Source organism: Plasmodium vinckei, assembly GCF_900681995.1.
Source record: "Plasmodium vinckei vinckei genome assembly, chromosome: PVVCY_04".
NCBI classification, from domain to species: domain Eukaryota; phylum Apicomplexa; class Aconoidasida; order Haemosporida; family Plasmodiidae; genus Plasmodium; species Plasmodium vinckei.
The window spans coordinates 142,135-165,881 of record NC_051296.1 but is presented as its reverse complement, the minus strand read 5'-3'; the positions used below and the strand labels follow the sequence as shown (position 1 = coordinate 165,881).

The 23,747-nt window shown below is 23.1% G+C and overlaps 4 protein-coding genes across 4 annotated transcripts; 3 read left to right on the top strand and 1 right to left on the bottom strand.

Moving 5' to 3' along the window:
- Positions 1-1,346: 1,346 nt before the first annotated feature.
- On the top strand, positions 1,347-3,385 carry PVVCY_0400440 (conserved Plasmodium membrane protein, unknown function; the record flags this gene model as incomplete). The annotated part of the gene is made up of 3 exons (XM_037634946.1): positions 1,347-3,019; positions 3,230-3,245; positions 3,341-3,385. 3 exons carry the CDS (start codon positions 1,347-1,349, stop codon positions 3,383-3,385), a joined length of 1,734 nt encoding a protein of 577 aa, XP_037490137.1.
- Positions 3,386-4,662: 1,277 nt separating this feature from the next.
- Positions 4,663-7,464, bottom strand: PVVCY_0400430 (conserved Plasmodium protein, unknown function; the record flags this gene model as incomplete). The annotated part of the gene is made up of 1 exon (XM_008627794.2): positions 4,663-7,464. One exon carries the CDS (start codon positions 7,462-7,464, stop codon positions 4,663-4,665), a length of 2,802 nt encoding a protein of 933 aa, XP_008626016.2.
- Positions 7,465-10,121: 2,657 nt separating this feature from the next.
- On the top strand, positions 10,122-20,412 carry PVVCY_0400420 (conserved Plasmodium protein, unknown function; the record flags this gene model as incomplete). Its single annotated transcript, XM_008627795.2, has 2 exons — positions 10,122-10,662; positions 10,835-20,412. The coding sequence occupies 2 exons, from the start codon at positions 10,122-10,124 to the stop codon at positions 20,410-20,412; spliced, it is 10,119 nt and encodes a 3,372-aa protein (XP_008626017.2).
- Positions 20,413-21,280: 868 nt separating this feature from the next.
- PVVCY_0400410 (elongation factor (EF-TS), putative) lies at positions 21,281-22,591 on the top strand (the record flags this gene model as incomplete). The annotated part of the gene is made up of 2 exons (XM_008627797.1): positions 21,281-22,291; positions 22,460-22,591. 2 exons carry the CDS (start codon positions 21,281-21,283, stop codon positions 22,589-22,591), a joined length of 1,143 nt encoding a protein of 380 aa, XP_008626019.1.
- Positions 22,592-23,747: the final 1,156 nt, after the last annotated feature.

Here is a 23,747-nt window from a genome sequence, read left to right as displayed (position 1 = left end):
GAATTATATTTTTTATTTTTTTTATTTTTCAAAATTTTCAAATTTTTCAAATTAATCTTATTTAGCCATTTTGAAAAAATAGAATAAAAAATAAATATGTAAAAAAATGCAAATTTCACTAATTTTATTAAAAAAAAATTGACAAATAAAAAATTATTACACAACCTTTATTAGTATATTTTAATATGCCTTAGGATATTTATGATAAACGGGTATAGCAACAAGCTGCTATATGGATATATATATATTATATAATATATACTATTATATAAATAGCCTAATATTTTTAGGGGGGTCGTAGTAAAGCACTACATTGGAAAAGGGGTAAAGAACGAGCATTATTATTAGCATAAACAAATAGCAAAAAAAATGGCATAAAGTAATAATAAGTGCAAAAAAATTGTTAGGATTACTAAAAAAATATGGCGCGCATATATATATGCTGCATTTATTTTTATGCCCTTTTTTGTTAATAATTTTAAATAGTATACTTTCCCTATGTAATAAATAATATTTTTTTATGATATAGTAGCATGCCCCTGTTGGTTACTTGGATTATTATAAGTACAATATGAATATATAACCTTTATAATTTCTATATATTATTTTTCCCATCTTATCTCTTCATTTAGTGTCCTTCTCTATAATAGTAGTGCATACTCTCATTTTTCTTAAATTTCCCCGCTTCAATCACCAAAAAAAAAAAAAAAAAGGCCAAAAAAAAAAAATAAAAAATAATTAATAAAATTCCCTATATTTCCAAAATTAAATTATTCACATATATTATGTAAATATTAATTATTTTACGTGTTACTGAATATATTTTATATTTATATATGTCGGAAAACATAATTAATAATAAATTAAAATTAAAAATAATATAATACCCTATGCTTAGTATAAATATACCAAGGAAGGAATGTTATAACATTTTTTATTGTTTTTTTTTTTAATTAAAAATTTTACTTGATTTAAAAAAAAATAAAAAATATATATATATATTTCCTAATTATGTAGTTGTTTTCTTGTTATATATATTATATGTTTTTATTTATACCGATTGATAAAGAAGAAAAAAAAAATAAAGGAATATAATATATATATAGTATATTAGTTATAGTGTTATATTGCTAGCTTAATACTTATATATTTTTTATTTCTTAACTTCCAAGCCATTATAAATTAAATTTATATTTTTCTTAATTGTTTTTTCTAAATTTTTTAAACTCCAATTTAAAAAAATAAAAAGTATATACATAATATATATATATGTATATATAATATATATTTATATTTCTACTAATTGTTAATACACTATTATACGCTGACTAATTTTTCATGTAACTATGGTGGGTTATGCAACTGGAAATACAGATCATGTAGATATGAGTGAAGATTATGGAGCTAATGGAAATCTAGATGGTCATGGGAATTATGAAAATGAAGGAAATGTAAATGTTGATAGTGGGTTAAATAATAATTTGTTGAATAATGATGGTAAAAATAGTAAGAAAAAAAATAAATATATTAGTGGTATGTTTAAAAATAAAAATGATAAAAATCAAAATAAAGATGAAGGTGCACCTTATCGTTCATTGAATGAAGATGGAAATGAAGGAGAAAATAATAACAACAAATCAGATAATCAAAAATTTAGTGAAGTATATAATTCAATTTATGAAGATTTGAAAAAAAAAAAAAGTGGCATAAAACAAAAACATGGAAATAATAATTCTTATGAAATTAATTATTCATCTGATCATCTAAATTCAATAGGTAGTAGTGTTGATGGAGATTCAATTTTTAATGATGATATTTTAAAAGGATATGTAGTTGGTCAAATATTTAATACTATTAGAACATCCTTTCATTGGGCTATAACACCACTTCTGTTATTATTTTTATTTGAACAATATTGCATGTTTTTTGTATATAGACTTATTTCATTTTTAATTTTATTATTATTTACCCCAGTATCATTATATTTAATTAAAAAACAAAATATCAGATTCTTTTTGTTGGCAACTAATACTACAAGAGCAATACTATGGGGAGTATGTATTCCCTTATTATATTATACCTATCAAGATTATATTAAAAAATTTTATTTAGATTTAGTTTATGAATTTTTCTTTTGCTTATTAATTATACTTGATAGTATGTGTATTAATTTATCTAGTATATTAGATATAGATAATAATGGGCTTGAGTATATTTCAAAAAAATTTGATATAAAAGTTACTGAAAGAGCTCATAAAAAGTATATAGCTCTTCATCAATTTTTTTCAGATGTATCAATTGCATTATTCAATCCACTAATTGCATTTGTTATGTATTTATTTTCTAGATATTTCTTTCCAGAATCCCATAGAGATTTATTTGTATATTTAACTTCTTTATTTTTTGCTGCTACATCTATTGTAAGTTTAGTAGTATACACTATTAGAATTGAAGAAGGTGATGCATCACGCAAAAAAGGACAATCTAATGATAATAATTCTGAGTTAGAAACGAATGTAGATAATCTTGAAGGAGGAAATGCTAAACATGAAGCAAATGAAAATGATTTTGATCAATATTATGAAGAGAATATTAGTAATCAACCAAATCAATATGTTAAAAGTTTTACTAATGTATATCCTAGCATTTCTGTAATGCAAAACCAGATTTATAATATTAATGATAATTATGATGCATATTCTAACAAAGAAATACTCTTATTAAAAGATCAATACAAAAATCATTTTTGTACCCTTGGAACTAGTTTAAAAACTGTTTGTGGTGATTATAAATTATTATATTACTTAACAACATTATCATTTTTAAATAGTGCTGAAGATATAATGACATATTTTGTCATTCCATTGACGTCAGTATTTGTTTGTGAATATCAATATATTGAAAAATTATTTGTAAAAGTTTTAATTTCTATCATTTTAATATCCTTGGCTAAATGTTTTGAAAACACTTCCTATTATTGCAACAAAAAAAACATTGTTACTATAAAGGATCATTCATTGTAAGTTCATCTATAACTTATCTTTCTTGTCCTCGTCTCTATATCCATCCAAACATATTCATTTACACTTTTTACTTTTCAGGGGAATGTTTCTTATGGGATTCGCACTTGTTATTTTTATATTCCCTTTCCTTCTAATCGATTTTATGAGCTTCCCTATATTTTTAATTTTTTATACAATATGCTTATTCCTTTTTTTCTTTTTCTCAGTAAATTTGAAAGCAAAGTAAGTTTTGAAAACAAAATATATATGTACATGTTAATAAATTTTGAAATATTTTTTGTCTATATTTTTTTTTTTTTTTTTTTTTCCATTTTTAGATTTTCACTACATTTTCAAAAACGCGCAGAACAAAAATCATCTGATATACACAGTTTTGCTGGACTTTTCATGTCATTTATTAATTCAGTGTTTATTCTTTGTATGATAATGGTTTTATCATATTCAAGAAGTTATGTCACAAACCATGCAATGATATGTATATTTTTTATTATATTTTTATTCATATTTTCTAAAATTGGCAATCTTGTTTGGAGTGGCCATAATTACACAGAGTCAACAAAAGTAAATTAAATCCATAATTATGTGTATGCATATTTATATATGTATAGATGTACTGGTTTGTAAAAAGTTACTGACAAAAAAACATAAATTAGTTCGTTTTATATGTATACTTTGTGTATGTATGTATGTATAAATTGTGTATACATATATATGACTCCTATGGGCGTTCGCGTGTGTGTATGTTGTATATACTATATGTATATATTTTTTATACGTTTACATTTTTCACTTTTTATTTATTCATTTATATATTCATTTTTAATTAAGCACATTTTATACCTTTGATTTCGTTAATAAATATACATGTTTATTATCATATTTTCTCCTCTTTTTTTTTTACTTTGTTATTTTTTTTTTTTAATTATTTCATTCTACCTGATTTATAATTTACTTGTCAGTAATTAATTTTTGTTGTATTAATAGAATTAAACTAAGAGTATTTATATTTTTAAAATATATGTTTACACATATAAATCTGCCAAATATGGCATTGCTAATAAAGGGAATTGGCATTGCATAATAAAGGGAATTGGCATTGCATAATAAAGGGAATTGGCATTGCATAATAAAGGGAATTGTCCTTGCATGAGCATAAACATGAACATGGCTTATCATTAAGCGGTTTTACGAATTTCGCTGATTTTATAATAAAATAATAAAATAATAAAATAATGTGAAACGGTTTAACATGCCCCGATTGGCAAATAAAAATACCTTCTTAATATATAAACCTAATTAATCATTTCATTTTGTCTAAAAAATTGAAAAAAGTTGTAATAAAAGGGGAATATCCCGTTTTCGTTGCAAGGCAAATAAATTGCACACATGTCAAATCAACGAATATGGGAAGTACAAACAAATTGAACAAACAAAGTGAGCACAACGGCGATATAAAAGCACCAAAAAAATGAAGTAAACAACAACTAATAAATAAATAAAAACAAAAACGAAAAAAAAGAAAGACTAAAAGAAAAATATAAAATAATACAAGGGACAAAAAACAAATAATAAGAATGAAAACATATAATGAAAATGAATGAGGAAAAAAAAAAAATTTTATTCCAATACCTTTTGAAAATTACTTTTTTAATCTCTTGGAATTAATAAACTCAATCTCTTTATTAGAAAAATTGAAAGAGTTATAAATAATTGTAACATAATCATCAATTTTTATATGTGATGGTATTTGTGATATAAAATTTGAAAGAATATTTTTTTGATACATGACATGTTCATAATTTCCATGTATTGATTCATAATTTTTTACCTGACTTGTTAATGTATTTATTTGTTCTAATAATTTTTTTTTTTCTTTTTTTTCTTCATCAATTAAAATTTCATATGTTTCTAATTTTTTCCTGATTTTTTTATATTCATTAGGATATATTGGTATTTTGGTATCTTCTTCCTGTTTTATCTTGTCCTTATTATTTTTTTCATTTCCATTTTCTATATTTTCTCCCGTTCGATTTATGCAATCATTGTTTGATGTTCCAGCACTTTCCCCACCAACACTACCTTGCTCGTTCATTTCATTTACTGAATTTTTATGAACAGTCAGCACAGAATTTGCACGATTTTTTTTTTCCTGACTATGTATGCTTCCCTTTTCAATACTATCATCAGTACTCGAAATATCATTAAGGGGTGTGTCCAATTTGGTTATGTTTGAACGTAGAGAGGTAGATTTATCATCTTTAGGAAATGTTAATTTTTCTATTTGATAAATTAAATCTTCAATTTTGTCTTGTAATAATTTCTCTTTATTATTATACATTTCTTTAATTTCTGCAATTTTTTTTTGATTTTCTATATCGAATAATTCTTTATATTTTTTTTCGATTTCTACTTTTTCTTTTTTACTTTGTTTTTTTAATGAAGATATAGTTGCATTCTGTTCTTCTGTTAATTCTTTTTCTTTACAAAGTTGTTGGTGTATTAATTTATATTTTTCGTTCAGATTATTTAATTCTGTTTTATAATTTTTTATGTCTTGTTCATATTTTAATATATCATTTTTTAAATCTTGTATTTTAATATTAGTTTCACCTAAACTTTTATAATTTTCACTTGTTTCATTTATTAATGAATTTACTTTAACTTTATATTCATTATATTCATTTTCGATATATATTTTTTCTTCTTCCAATTTTTTTATATTTAAAATTTGTTCGTCTTTATATTCCTTTAGCTTTTTTTCATAATTGTCCTGAACAGGGTCAGGTATTTTTATATTTTTAAAATTTTCTTCAAATATATATTTCGGTATAATAAAATATTCATTATTTTTTTTAAAACATACTAATATCTCTGTATCCATTTTTAATGTCAATAACTCATCTTGGTCACTTATGTCAATGTTCACAAAACGTTTACCTTTTTCCATTTCTTCATTCTTTTCATTTTCTAACATATTTATAATTTTTTCCTTTGCTTTTAATTCCATTTTTATACTTTCATTATTTTCCCTAATTTGTTCAATTTCCTTTTCGATATGTTCTTTCGTTTTATTTAATAATTCATATTTTTCTCTTAATTCATAATTTAATTCTTTTTCTTTTTTTATACTATTTTTAAAAACATTCACATCATTTGAATATGCTTCTTTCAGATTTTCGATTTCTAAACTTTTATTTTTTATTTCTTCAACATATTTTTTAATTTCTTCTTCGTTATTTTTGCATATAACTTTTAGTTCCTCTATTTCTTTTTTATTATTTAATGTATACACTTTAAATTTTGATAAAAGATGAATTTTTTCCTTCTTCATGTTTTCTACAACATTTTGAAGGTCCCTTATTTGGTTACCTAAGTCGTTGACATTGTCCTGACTATCATTTTTTATTTCCTCTCCTTCATTTTGCTCATATTTATTATTATCACAATTGCTTGTCTCCACTTTAATACTTGTATTACCTTCTGTTGGACTCACATTAAGAGTATCCATATTTATTTGTTTATTATTTTCGTGGGAATTACAAATATTATGATCAGCTTTATTTTCTGATTCATTATTTGGAGAATGGTCATTGCCATTTTGTTTATCTGAATTGCAATTTTCATCAATTGTTTCATTTTTTGCAATATTATCATTGGGCTCGTCATGTATTTCTTCTTTCGGTATATCACCATAATTATTTAATTGTTGATTTTTATAATTATTATTTAAATTGTCTTCACTATTAGAAACTGTTATTTCGTTATGACTTGCATATTCTTTTTGGATATTTATATCATCCTCTGCTTTAGCATTAGATAATTCTTCACTTTCTTTTCCTCTTTCTTCATTGTTAGAAATTATTTGTTCGTTATGACTTAAATTTTCTTCTTGTATATTTTTATCAATAATGCCGCTTGAGGGTTTACAAGGATCTTCCATCATATCCTGATCCATGATGGGCATATCTAAACTATCTGCAAAATGAGCAGAAGTACTTTTAAATTTATAATTTGTATTATTTTTAAATTCGATATATGGTATATCATCTATAGTAGTAGGTAGGCTTTCAATGGGGAATGCTAAAGGGTTGCATTCCTCTTCTATATTATTACGATATTGTTTATCGTTATAATTTAGTATATTATTTTCTGAATTTCTATTTTTATTATTATAATTAGTAAAATTTTCTTCAATTTTATTTAAATTATTTTCTTCATTATTATTGTTAAAATTGGTAGGATTATAAAAATTATCATTTAAACTTTTTAAAATTTCATTATCTAAAAAATTATTACTTTTTTTTTTTTCATTCGGGTAGCAATTATTGTAATTATTTTCAAAACTATTTCTTTCTACATTTTCTTTTTCATTATTATTAAGTATGTAACTGTTCTTATTGAAGTTTTTTTCACATACTTCATTTTCTTCGATGCAATTCATTCTTTAAGCGGTATCGAATAGTATGTATATTTATATATTTTTTTTTATTTCATTTATTGCCGCTTCATGGGAAAATTTTCCTATAAAATGCCGTTTTAAATGAATTAATTTTAAAAATGAAAAAAATTAATGCGAGAAAAAATCTTTATATATATATGCATACAGGAAAGGATAATATCTTTGAAAATTTACTTTCCTATTTTTATGCATTGATTTATTTTTCAAATTTTTTATAGAAAAAAAATTTAAAAAAAGGAAAGCATAGGGATGCTCTGTATAATTAGACATGTGTTTGTATCTGCGAATTCATAAGCAAAAAATATGCATATTTATTATTTTAAAATGACACAAATATAGAAATAAAAGATAAAATTTTGTAGCATATATGTTGCTACATCCATTATTTTATAATTTAAAAAAAAAAAAACAAAATGAATTATGCCTTTCTTTTATCATAAAAAGATATGCCAATGTTAATTGTCCAAACAAATGTATAAATGCATATATATATGCATGTGGGAAGGATATAAATTTATTTTATTTTAAAACAGTGTGACCATATTTTCTTCAATTAATATTAATCATACAAAACAAACGAATGAATAAAGTTGAAAATGTGCAATAAAATTTAACTATCCATTTTAAAACAACTAAATTAAAAAATGAAAAAAAATAATGGCAACAGTAATCAGTGAATAAAAATAAAATATATAATAAATCAAATAATTAAAGTAAAGGGTGTGAATTAATCTGACTAATACAATTAATTTAGAACTATAAATATGTAAAAGTATTAATAAATACAGTAAATTTTAATTTGACTGTTAATATGTATATATAACAAAAATATATTTGTCTATATATGCATATTTTCAATATATGCGTCAATATGCATATATCCATTATATGTATTTTTAAATGAACAGACAAAATTTATTTATTTTTTATGCCCCCAAAAAATAGTACCAATAAAATAAAAAAAATAAAATTAAGGAAACATAACATATGCACACATACATATATGGCAGTGTAGAAATAATATAGCTATATATGAAATTTTTATTTATTAAAAAAATATTAACTGTTCAGGTAAAATATTTTATAACAATGTTCTCATGAATACTTTTACGAAATGATACATAAAAATATACACAAAGAAAGAAAATTATGTAGTATGCATGTAAAAATATAACAAAATACATAAAAATAATTTAAAAGCCTTAACATGTCAGGTAAAATTGTAAGAAAAAAAATACATTATGGTGATTGGAATTGGTTTTGGCTAATATTTCGGGCTAGCCATTTATAAATTTTTTAAGGCAATATTATTACCTTATTATTGCCAATATGATTATTATTTTTATATTTCTCAGATTGTTCAGGTAATTAAAAAATTGTCTTTTTTAACCTTCCATTAAATATATTTTATAATTTTAGTTACGTATTATTCAAAGGTAAATGGGTGTGCAATGTTGTCTTTTAAGGACAAACGAAAGAATAAAAAATTCATAGTTTTTACATTTTATAAAAAAGGGTTATTTTCATAGTATTTATAAATAAAATAAAACAATATTCATGTCTACCTTTTATGAAAAAATATTATAATTATGGAAGGCATTGTATAATTGATGAAAAAATATTTATAACCAGCATTAAAAACAACGATATATTGAAATATAAATGGAGCACACCTTTTCCTCACACATGTAATTATTTAGCTATATACAGCTACATAGATATAGATACATAGTTTAATTTTGTTGAACTTTATCCTTTTTAAATAATAAACCATATGTTATTTTTTTCCTCGCTAAAAGTTTACACATTTATATGAATGTGCCTTCAAATTCGAAAAATAGAGAGGTAGAAATATCTTATACATAATTTGATATATGTTATGCTTTGAACTTTTGTGAAATGGTCAAATAAATTTGCTTTAGCTTTATAAATATTGATATATTATAAAGCTTTCATTTGGCTTATGTTTTTTTTCTTTTTCGCGAGAAGAATAATAGGATCTCTATATGTCTTAGCATTAAATTTCAGACCCACAATTTCTCTCCCTTTTAATATGTATATATCCTAAACTTTCTCTACATATTAATAAAGCCAATTTAAAATATATTTCGTTTAGTATATTGTCTATCAATTTAATTTCATAAGAGGATATTATTTATAAATTTACTTAAAAGGATTAAGCATAAACCAGCAATGCACACAAGTATGCATAAGTGCGGACGTATGTTTTTCCGGCTTGTAATAATTATGAGCTTATTTTTCAAGCTTAAAATGGAAAGAGAAAAAAGGCACAATTCTATGAATATAATTTTTAAATATTTGAAAATTTAAAAAGACATAATAAATATACCGTTTTTGTAATGAAAAAAATACAAGCTCTATGAAAGTAATAATAGAGAGAAAATTTTGAAAAATGAAAAATTTGCAACATTTTAATGGAATATATACATATTATCTTATTCATTTTTAATTGTTTTTTATTATATATATATAATGTTTTAACTTTACAATATAATTAACAATCTTGGTGATTATAATTTTTTTTTAAGTAAAAAATATCGCATGTGTTATGGATTGAGAATAATGAAATAACCGAAAGAACATTAACCTTTTTTATTGTGTATTTGTTTTAAAAAAAAATGAATGAACATATATGTAGCTATCATGCAAATAAAAACAATGGGATAGAAAAAAACTTTTTCGTTAATACAAATTTATGTAACGATATTAATCATGGAAATAATTTATATACATCAGATTTATTTGGTAGTAATAATACTAGAGAGCCAGCTTACGGATATAATAAAAGACATTCTACCATCCACAATAGTAGCAATGTTAATGGTATTCCCAATCATGTAATTGACTCCTCAATTAATGAACTAGGATATAACCAAAGAGATGTTAATCATATATTAACTAATAATTGTATATATCCCAAAAATAATACACATGATAATAATTTAAATTATGGGAAAAATATATTTAATACTTATTGTTCAAATAATTTTCCCTCCAATTATGAAAAAAAATTATGTTTACAATGTACATGCTTTAATAAAAAACCTACTGAAATAAATGTTTTTAATGATGATATAAAAAATGCACACAGTAAAAATATTTGCAGCAAGCCATTTGATACTTCCTCTTTGAACTGTACAATTTGCCCCGGAAACGCAAGTAATAAATGCAAAGGAAAAATGAAAAAAAGTGAAAAAAAAGTGAAAAAAAAGGGGAAAAAAAACGTGAAAAAATAATGCATAACGAATAGGCACACTAGCATAGCGTGTGTAGTGTTACATTCCATATGACAATTAAAAAAAAAAAAAAAAAAAAATTTTTGTTAATACAGGTACCTACTTAAATGCAAGCATAGGTAATCGATTAAAGAATTATACCCCATTAAATGATGGAATAAAAAATGGGAGTATAATTCCGATTATTAGAAACGAATATTTTGCAAACCATTTGAAGCCGAATATTAATCAAAACCTTGGCCAAAATTTATGTCAAAGTTATGATCAAAATATAACATTAAATGGGAATAACATATTGAGTCGAAGTTTAAGCCAACCTATTCCGCGTGTAAGTCAAACAGATGTTCATCAAACTGTGCGGAACATAACCTCAAACTTGAGTATTCATTCTATGGGTAATAATAAAATAAACAATAATGATATATATTTATATTCTAACAATTTGAAAAATAAATTAAATAATAATATTAATGAAACTGGAACTGATATATATAACAAAATTAATTATGATGCCCTAAATAATAATAGTAATTTTAATAACTATATAAAAATAAACGACGAAAAAAATCGTCAATTTAATGACAATTCATTATATTATCCAAATATAACTACTTGTTTACTAAATAATATGTCTGATCATAATCGAAAGAAAAATGTGAATGAGAAAAGGGGGAGTCTCATCAGTGGCTCATCCCTCAATTTTCCACACACAAATATTGTAAATCCAAACATAAATAACAATAATAATAGAAATATAATAAATAGTGTAAATAATAATGCTAATACAAACATACATTATCTTGGAACTAATCCAAGGGGAATGATAAAAATAGGAAATGGCTCTGAAATAAATAATGACAAATCTGGAATGTGCATAACAGATCCAGGAATAGACATGAATATGACATATATTAGAAATATAAAAGGAAATATATTTCCAAATTTAGTTAGACCCTATCCAGACCCAAATATAAACACAATGTCATTTGAAAATAAATCAAAACAAAGTAATAATTTATCAGAAAATATGTATACTTGTAATATTGTGAATAATAATCCATATAAAGGAACAAGCTTAACTACTGATCCAAGATATAACTTAGGAAATAATCAAGAAGATGCATCAAATATGTATAATACTCGTCAATATGAAAAATATGGTATATACAAAATGGAAAATGTAGCAAATGCCAATTCATTAAATTGTGGAAATATTGGTAGTATAAATGTTCATGATAATTATTTAAATGACTATATAAATCCTGAATATGGAAAAGAAGAACAAAGAACTATTATAAAAACGAATACCAATATTACTCACAATTACAATGATATAAATAATCAAAAAATATTAAACAAAAGAAGTAGCAACATTTATATAGATCATACTAATGATAATAATGATGATTATAAAAATAACATGAAAATAAAAAAGCATAATCGAAGAGGAAGACCAAGTAAAAATAGTGTCACATTAAATGATTTACCTCAAGCATCTCCAATATATAATGAAAAAGAAAATGAATCACATATTGACATGAAAATGTATCATAATTCAAAAGGTCGTAAAAAACGAGCATCTGTAAACAATGAAAATTATAGAAACTGTTTTGAAAAAGAAGATGGTGAGTCAGAAAACATGAACAGAAATAGCTATGTAGATTCTTTGAAAAAAAAAAAAAAAAATGATCAAAATTCATGTATGTCATCAAATATGTCCGTTTCTTCTGATTCATCTGATTCTTCTTTTTTTACAAACGGGTTTAATGATAATGAAAAAAAAAGAAAGAGAAATGAAAATGAATCACCAAATAATAATCTTCATAATAAAAAAAATAAAGTTATTGAAATTAAGAAAAGAAGACCCACTGTTATTGATTTTCTGAATGAAAAATGGAATCGAAGTTCTACGACAGAAAATGTTAGATGTGATTCACGAGAATATGAGGATAACGAACCTCATGAAAATGTTTGGGATAAAGAAGGAGACACTAATTTAGAGAGTACCCACTCAGAAACTGATGACAACGATAGTGATGTTGAATCATCGGATCGTAGTAGTAATATTATAGAGCATGAAATAAAAATGGAAAATGATAAGGAAGACAAAAGTGAGTTTTCAGTGGCTGATGAGGAATTGTCTGAAAATGACGACGAACAAAATATATATAACAACCAAAATAATCGTGTAAAAAAAGAAAAAAATAATGACAGTGATGAGGATGATTCATTAAAAAAGAGCTATGCTGAAGGTATGGCAGAAAATGCTAAGTCAAAAGTTAAACAAGAAAAGTTTAAGGAAAAAAATCAAAAGAACGAAGAAAAATATAAAATTGATAACAATCAAGAGGATAGAATAAATGGCATTAATAATGATAAAGAAAATCGAAATATTCAAAATTTCAGTCAGCATCTAAGTTGTGATGAAACACCAAATGAAGAAAATAAAGTAGATGCATCTATGGAATCAGATTCAGTTTATAGTTCCGTATATTCATCTGAGTACTCTTCAGGAGATATGACAAGAACGGATAGTTCAAGTAATAATGAAAATACATATAGTATGGATGAAGAAATTGAAATATGCAATAGTCAAACAAATGATAATCAAAAAAATGACTCTTATGTAAATAATAGTAATATTGTAGATGTAGGCAAAACTGAAAATATAGAAATCCCTAATCGTATTAACGAGAAAGTGAACAAACATGTAGACAGAAAAAATATTAATAATGCTGAACATGTTGATGAAAAGTTTGTTAATACAAATAATATTTTTCTTCGTATTTGCAGCATAAAAAAAATGATTGAAGAAGACATAGTATATGACAATAATGAAATGATGAACAACCAGTATGAAAATGTTTCAAACAAATTTTGTAAAAATGTGATTGATACATTAAAATGTTATAGAAACTGTTTAGATAATGGGATAGACAATAATTGTTGCTTGATAAAGGATGATAATTATATTTATACAAATTTAAAAAATATAAAATATATAAATAAAGAATTAATATTAAATAATTTAAAGAGAATATTTCTTTATAAGGGAATAAATATATATGAATGTATAATTTTATTTTCTTATTTGTTTTATAAAAAATCAAAATATTTAGATTTCAATAAAGTATATTTATATAATACTATGAAAAAGTTATCTCCATGCTTATGGGAATTAAATAAAAAATGTAATGATATTGAAATGAAAATATTATTTTTTTTTATAAGCAAAATATTTATTTTACATGATTATTTTGTTTTTAGAATTAATATATTTTTTTTTAATTGGTTTATATTACATTTATATAAAATTAAGTTGAAGAATATATCCTATTTAGAAGATATAAATATATTGATAAATATTATGACTGGCTTTTTATCAAATAAAAAATTTTTAAATTATTCTATTTTATTTTTAATAAATATAGTACTTCATAAAAATGATGGAAAATCATTATATACAGGATTAAACTATCCATATGTGTGTGCCTTATATTTACACTTTTTTTCAAAGACAATATGTCTATCAACCCAGCTTAGAAGATTTGCTAGATTATACGAGCGACGACTTAAAAATGCAAACTTATCTATTTCAAAATTAACAGAAGCAAACGACGATAACAAAAATAGCATAAATGATAGCCATCTGAGGAATATTCCAAACAATGAAGCTAAAAGCAAAGTACATTTTAGTTTCATTGAAGATGTAGGAGAAAATATGGGCAAAGAAAAGAGTAACAAATTATATGATGCAAGTATGAGAGTTATGAGGAATAAGAGAAAGTTTCAAAATAATGGTCTTCATTGTCAAGGGGGTGAAAAATTACTTTCCCCTAGACAAGACCTAATAATTCTTTATATATTATACATGGCTAGAAGTAACTACTGTATATATGTGAACATAATTAAGCATATATTTTCAAATATAATAAATTTAAAAGTAACTTATAACTTTTCAAAATTAAAAGTAAAGAGTCGATATTTTTATAAAAAAATTATTAGATCATTAAATCATGCAAAGAAATATTTGAAACAATTAAGTAAGAAAAATAAAAGGGGTAGACGAAAAAAGTGTGAAGAACAAGATTTAAAAAAGGATGAAAAAATATTAAAAAAAAAAAAAAAAAAAAAAAATGATATAAATTATTCTCAAACAAATCACTATAATTCATTTGATAAATTTGGATATGAAAATTATTCTTTTATTTATATATTTATTGGCTTATTAATTGAACAAATTTCTTTTAATTTTAATGATAATATATCCTCATATTTTCAAAATGAAAAAATACAAAATATTTATAAAAATATGTTTATACATTTTAAGGGATATACAGATATTACATTTAAGTATATCAAATTTTATTCTATAAATCTGATTAGGAAATATAAAAATATCTGGCTACGAAATGTGTTTAAAATTGTTAGTTTAAAGAATAATGAAACAGGTTTAGACGATTATTTTTTGGAAACCCCTTCAGTAGATAATACAAAAATATGTCTTGCTCAACAAAATAGTTTTGTCTATCCAAATGATGGACAAATAAATTATGGCTTTATTTCTAAACCAGATGAACAATCTAAAAATTTTGATGATAGTTATGATAAAAATAGTGATATAACATCTAATAGTGGATTTGCAAAAGATGATGATGCAGAATATTTGCAACAGTGTGACGAAAATAATAATTCATATCTTTTAAAAAAAAAAAAAAAAAAAAAATCATCGCTAGTTTCAAATATTTCTAAAAAAAATAAAAAAAGCTATTATTATATGAATAAATGTTTTGTGGATACCACTTTTTATATATTGTCTAAATGTTTGAAAACTTTTAAAAGAAGCAATATATTTAGTGTAGTATTTGATTTATTATTTTTAAGCTTTATACATCAAATAAAAAAAGAAGAATTAGCATCTTTTCTATGTTACACATTTTCAAATGACTACGAATTAAGTGAAATAATTATAAGCATATTAATTAGACTTGACACAACTCGGGTACATTTACAAAACATTTATTTTTTAAATTATTTTTTGAAAAGCGGTGAAATTATGACACGAAATGGATGTAGTATAAATAGCAACCATTACAATAGCATTAATTTGAAAGAGGTTAGGATAAGCTTAGCGAATATATATTCTTTTTATTTTTCTCAATGCACCAAAGGAAGCAAAATTGAAAAGATAAAAAATGAAATAGCCAACCAAATAAACTATTTTGATAAGCGATTGTACACAAAACCATGCAAATGTATGTTTTTGTCATATTTAATATTTTTTTCTTTAATTTTTAAAAATTTTAAAATGTATTTTATGCATTTCACTAAATTTTCATACACCCTAAAAAAGAAAGAGAAATCGACGCATGAAATAAAAAATGATGATGTCAATATAAAGGATATCACATACACAAAAAATGAGCAAAACAATAATAATAAGCCATTTAGTGAAGAGAACAAATATATATACCTTATGATAAATAATGGAAAATTTTTAATCGACCCAATAATGTCTTATAACTACATTGACGATTGCTGTTACCAGGTTATGTCTTCTTCTTTTTGCAATTGGAATGTGTATGACTTGTTTACAAATCGGACTAAATATTTTAAGGTGGAAAGTTGTGAAATATATGATGAAAATTATGTGTGTGCAGAAAATGGAAAAATAGCTAGCGATACAGAAAAAAAAAATTGCAACGATAGCTATTTAGAGAATGGTGAGTTGAAGACTGAAAGGTTTGGTAAAGAAAATGAAACTACTAATGATTTGAATAAAAATTGGAAAGAATCCGAAAATAGCGAATTAGCTTTTGAGGAAATAATGATGATTATGTACAAATACGATTTAATTGTGTGTGAAAATGTTTTAGTTTCTTATTTTTCAATCGATAAAAAAAAAAAAAAAAATATGATTTGTTCAGAAATTTTGAAAAAAAAAAAAAATAATAATAATAAAAGCTATATAGAGCAAGAACTTAGTAATGTAATAATTAATAAAGATAACGAAATTGACAATCTATATTTTTTCAAAGAAGATTTAGCTTATCATATTTTACATGAATTATATAAATACAAGTCAGGACATGATAATATAGAAATAGGAAATATACTTTTAAAAATAAATGGAAAAATTTTCAAGGAAAATGTTGAAAATAAAATTGAGTTTAATAAAAAAAAACGAAGAAGAAGAAGAAAAAGAAAACAAGCTATTTCAGAAGGGGAAAATAAAAATGATATAAAAAATTGTAGCATTGATATGGTTGAACGAGACCAACGAGAAATCATATATGAAAAATATTTACATGAAATGAATAATATAATGAAATGGAATAAAAATAATATAGAATATAATAATAAAAAAAAAAATAAAATAAATTTAAAGAGTCGAAGAAATAAATACACCAATATTATTATAGATATATATCCATTAGTTTTTCTTTCATTAGTTAAGTTATTAAATGGTGTAATAATTATAAATGATGATGTAAAAAAAAAATCTTTTGACGTAAAAAATGAAATATTTCCTGTCAATCTTAGTATATGCATAGATTTTAATAAAAATGAAGAAATTTTTAAAATACATGATACTGAAATAAAAAAATTTGATAAAAATGGAGAATCAAAATATCTTTTTATGAAAGCATGTCTTTGTAATGAAGGCATTACAGGAGCAAAGACAAATTGCCAAAACTGTATGGATCGAAAAAATAAGCATAGTCAAATTTATAGGGAGCTAAATAAAAGCATAATAGACAGAAATGAAGAAGCAAGTCCAATTTATTCAAATGAAATTACTCAACAATATTTAATTTATAAAGAGAAAGGAAAAGGAATATATTTAAACTTAATTGTTAAACTGTTATATAAAGAAATAAAATCGGACTTTTTTCTTGTTCAAGAATATTTTGATGAAAAAATATATATTTATAGAAGTTTGCTAGTTATGCTAATTTTAAAATATTTATCATTTGGTTATGGGTTATTTTATTTAAAAAAAAAATTTCTTTTTTTCTTTATTCAAAGATTATTTAGATTATTATGTTTCCGTTTGATGATACCTTTTTTATCAAATATTCATTTAAGTAAGTTGACTAGCGAAATAATTATTATTGATGATTCCCTTTTAGTTAGCTCTTATATTTCTCAGTTGAAAAAAAAAAAAAAAAATCAAATAATAAGAGAAGAGGAAAAGAAAATAAAAAAAAATAATAAAAACAATGATTTTCTACGAAATAAGTCGTATAATATGTATAAAAATTATTCAGAAAACTTTTTCTTTAATTGGGATTTCGTTGGTGATGTAAGACATTTAGGAGAGGGTAATGAAGAGGAGGACGAAGAAGAAGAGGAAGATGATGAGGAAGAAGATGAGGAAGACGAGTTTGAGAATGAATTAACAGATGACATGAGCAAGCCTAATGGAGAAAGTGCGGAGGAGGAAGAAGAGAAAATGGAAAGAAAAAGACATGACGGAAAAGAAATTCGAGAAAGGGAAAAGAAAGATTGTAAAAATATTCAAGGATGTAGTTATACATGTAGTTGTAAATTTAATAAAAAGAAAAAGACAAAACAAATAATATATAAACCATTTGTAGCATTTGGTAGTTTAGTAATGACTAAAAAAGAAGTACTAGATCTTGGGTTGTTGAAAAAGAATGAGATCAAAAAAAAAGAAAAAATATATATAAATAAAAGTATATTAAAAAATAAACAAAAAATAAAAAATGCAAATTATAATAGTGGCACAAATTTAAATATAGATGAAAATAAAGAAAGCATAAACATGTCAATTATATCGTTACTAGCTTTGATGAATGCATTAAAAAAGAATGGAAATACAAATATGATAATAAATTTTTATTTAAATTTATTGATAGAAAAATTTTTGGAAAAAAAAAAATATATACATATAGATGATAGCTATTTAATAAATAGCTATAATGTAAACTTAGTAAACCCACTAAATATCGATATAAAAAGAAATTTTTATATTTATGAAAATAATTCAGTAAAAAAAAAAATAGAATTAATAAGTAATGGATATAAGTTTTATTCATCTGCTTGTACTTTAAATACTTTTCAAATAATATTTTATGAAGTTTTAAAAACATATTTAAGTTTTAGTAATAGTAATTATCTCGGAGCATTAATATCAAAAATAGGTCGATTAAATAATATATATAGTGATAAAAATATTCATTTTAAAATTAAAATAAATAGATTGTTATGTAATAAATTACACACATTAATGTTAGAGCAGTTACTAAATATGAAGTTAAATAAAATAGTTACACCAAATAAAATATCTGTGTGTAAGTTTTTTTTTATTTCTCTATTAGATGAAAATGAAAATCCAAATTTTTTTTTAAACATCCCATATCAAAACGATCGAACTAGATCTATAACATCTAAAGAAATGCAAATATATGATTTTCAAATTAGGTGTGGAAATTTATCAGCTACACAACAATGGCATCATCAACAGGTGAGATTGAAAAATGAAAATTGTCTCCCACCATATATGAATACCGAATTAGAGAATGAAAACAATTATAGTAAAACAAAACAAATAGCAAGTTCATCAAATTGGGAAGGAAACAAAGATAATGGTAAGTCTGGAAATTTAGAGAGTTATGAAAATCGTGAGTTTAGTATAAATAATGGGCTTGATAAAGATGGTACATCAAATTATAAAACAGATTTATGTAAAACTCAAAATGAAAAGGAAATAAGAAAAGATAGTGGTGAATATAAAAGAAAAGAAAATGTGAAAAGGATTTGTCTAACCAATTATAATAATAATAATGGGGTACAAACATTTGATGGGTCTAGCAATACTAATATTATAAATACAAATGAAAAAGGGCAAGTCACAAATGTAAGGATTATATATAATCAAATGTATAACATCGATTATAAAGAGGAAGGGAATAGCTTGAGAATGATTAAGAACACACTTATATATATGAAAGAAAATGATATAAATAAATTAATAGATGGTTTTGAAAAATTAAATAAAATAATATACGAATGTAGTATATATATTTATAAAAATATATTCATTAAAGGAAAACCACAAGATCTGCTAACCAAACAAATATCAGCAATTCATTTATGGTTTCAAAATTTTATGAATTTATTAAAATATGAAAAATCAGTCATTCATCAATTATATAATAAATATCAAGGAACTGGTATTTATACAAAAAAAAATAATATTTTAAAAAGTCATATTATAAAAATTAATTCAAATATATTAAATGAAATTGAAGAGATGAAAAAAAATATAGAACCATATTTACCCATTATAGAAAAAAAATACTTATCAATTAAATTAAAAGAAGAGGATGAAAAAACAAAAAAACGTGATAATCCAATTGAACCAAATTTTAAAGAAGTTGAAAAAGAAGAATGTCAAATAGGTTCAAAACCAAATGAAATAGAAGAAGAATATATTGAAGATTATAATGAGTTAAGTTCATTTATTGATTTTACAATGGATAAAACATCTGGTATATTATTAGAGGGTAAAAAGAAATTTGGAACTATTCATAGTAACAGTAAGGAGTTGGAAGATCCTGGAAATTCAAGTACCTCTGGTGTTCGTCTCTTAAATGAGTATAAAGTTGATGAAGACTGGTTGACATATATTAGGTCATTGATATAGTCATTGTAAATGGGGAAGTGCAGAAGATGGATCTAAAATGGTTAGTTATAATGGTTAGATGGGCCATATATTGAGAAGGATGAAAAAAATAAAGTTTCTAGGTGTGTTTTTCCTATTGTATAAATTGGATAGCCATATATTGGGGGTTAGCTATTTTGTTAGCCATTTTCTGAATAGTGGATATTCCCGCGATAATACTCTTTAAATAAGCGGGGATATAAATAAATATATTTTTTTTGTAAAGTTTAATTTCTTTTAGTAATAAATTTATACGTTTATTGTGACCCAATTTTGTGAATGAACACGTGCATAATATATACATGATTCACTAAATTATTCATACGCTAGTGAATATATGTACATATGGTTATATGATATTTTTAAATATTAGCTATGGATTGATATGCACGTGTGTTTTCCGTTTACTTAATCATACTGTGAATTCTCATATATTTGTTTATTTTTTTTATTTATAATATTTTTTAGTTGCGCAATTTGTGCTTAAATATTAAAAAAACTGTAAATAAAATTTATTTTTAAAATGCTACTACCTAGCACAATTTCTTAAATAATTTCTTTTTCAAATTTTTTATTTTATTGGCTTTTTTGTATAAATGGAAATTTATATACATTGTTAGGAAAACAAAATAATTGTATTATGGGAATCGTTTAAGAAAAAGGTGGCATATGTGATTAAAGAATTATTCCGAATATATACAAACATAGCATATATAGTTGTGAGTTTGAAAAGCTGGGCTTGTGATCGTATAAGGCATAAGGGATGATCATATAATTAGCGACAATAAAAAAGTATGTGCTTTTTATGCTCTGATTAATATCCCCACAAAGCATTGAATGAACTAATGAAATGAGATATTCCCTATTTTTTGAATTATTTTTTGTTTTTGTTTTGACTTGTTCGTTAGATATAATATGCTATAAGAGGACAAGTAGCTTAAACTTAATAACGGGTATTAAACAGATAAAAAATAAAAGTATTAATAAAAGAAATCGATTATATTCCACTAATGAAAACTTAAAAAGATTAAAATATATCAGAGAAGTTACAAATGCAAGTATCCAAATATGTAATGATGCATTAAAAGAATGTAATAATGATGTTGATAAGGCTATAGAACTTGTTAGGAAAAATACAAAAAATGGAAGTTTTATATCTACAAGTGTTAAAACCCAAAAAGAAGGTTTGATATGTTCAGATATTATGGATGATAAAATAGTTTTAATTGAATTATTAACAGATTCTGATTTTGTAGCTCGAAATAATAAATTTGTTACTTTCCTTAAAAATGTATCAAAACTTTGTTTACATAATGAGATTATTCCATCAAATATTGACATCAATGATTCAGTAGAAAATTTTGATACCTCTTTAGTTGCAATTGATAAAATTATGCAATCACCATATACAAATTCCAATGGTGAAATAAGCGGAACAGTTTCTGAAGAATTAAATTATTTAAGAAATATATTTCGTGAAGATATAAAGATTGGACGATTTTCAAAATATGTCAAAAAAAATGAAAATGAATTTTTACATTTTTATATTCACAATATAGTTGATGGAAATAATGTTGGATTATCTGGTGTTATGTTAGTTATAGAAATAGACAATTTAAATGAAAACTTAAAAGCAAAAGAAAAAGATATAATCAGCTTTGCAAATGATTTATGTATGCATATAATATCAGCAAAACCTGTTAGTGTTTCTATTGATAAAGTAAATCAAAATGTTGTAAAAAAAGAAATGGATATTATTCGAGATTCGTTAAAAGATTTAAATAAACCCGAAAATATTGTTACAAATATGATCAACGGAAAAATGAAAAAATTTTACAACAATATAGTGCTACTCGAGCAGGTAAGCTTAATACAAAAAAAGTAATAAAATTGTTGGCTAGCTGGAATTTTTTTTTTATTTCATTGGTTAGCTGGAATTTTTTTTTATTTCATTGGCTAGTTATTGTGTGTGCATATTTTTTACTCACCCATTTGGTCAAATCATTTTTTTTGCTATTCATTTTTATAGGAATATATGCTTGATGATACAAAGCGAAAAGTATCACAGGTTATCAAAGATTTTTCAAAAAATAATAATTTGACAATAAATGTAAAACATTTTGATAATTTTATAGTCGGAGAAAAAAATATTTTAATGTAATAAATACCATGCGCAATTTTATAACTCACACAACATTAGGAGGATGTATATATGCATTTTCATGTGTATTTTTTTCGATGTTTTAGTAAAAATTGTTTAGTTTTTTATTAATTTGTTTTATTTTTAAATCTATACCGAATTTGCTTAGCAAAAGGTGTTGATATATAAGTAGCATACATGTAATAAGAATAATATTTTTTTAAATGTGTCTTATATTGTAAAACATCGTGTCAAAAATAATCAAATTAATTAATAAATATAAATATTTATATAAATCTTTCCGTTTTTAAGGAAAAAAATATGTATATATGGCATGTCTTGTTTAAAGACTGAAAAATAAGCATACGATATTTTATCATGTGGTTGTTAACATGCCCATATGAAGCATGATAAGAGAAAACACAAAAATGTAAACTTTTATTATTCACAAATTTGTATGTTATTCCTGTTCATAATAAAAAAATCTATATTTGTAAATATGCAAAGGATAATCGTTAAACAAAAGTATCAATTTGAATGGTAAATTTTTTAATACATTATTTGTGGTATAAATTTGTTCGATTTTTTGCTTATAAAAAATCAATTAATGAAAGAATAAGTAGATATATAAATGTATTTTTATACTTATTTAATATTTAAAAATATTTAGAAAATGATTTTTTAAAATTGAAGTAATACGCATTATTTTCACTTAAAATCGGAGAGAATAATCATCCTATTTGCATACCACATAATTTTTATAATTTTATTTTTTTCTGAATAAGCAATAATTTTTTGCAAAAAAAAAAAAAAAAAAAAAATATCATATTTTTGGCATATTTAATAATTATACTTTTTTAATAAAATATAAAGTATCAATTGTTGTAATTAACGAATAAATATGTTTGAATTTGATGAATTAAACAAGCTTATATGTAATAATATAAATAATATGGAGTTAATTATCATTTTTTGAAGAAATTCAAATTGGGAAAGTATATTTCGGAATAAACTATTCATCATTTGAAAGTTTATATAGCTAAATTTATTGCATTTTCTAGCTTATTTATTTTTTTAAATTATCCAATTAAGATATACTAAAAGCGTGATTACTTTTTAGCAAAAATTGCATTGTATATTTATGAATGCTTAAATAGAAGTTTTGGGATATGGGCAT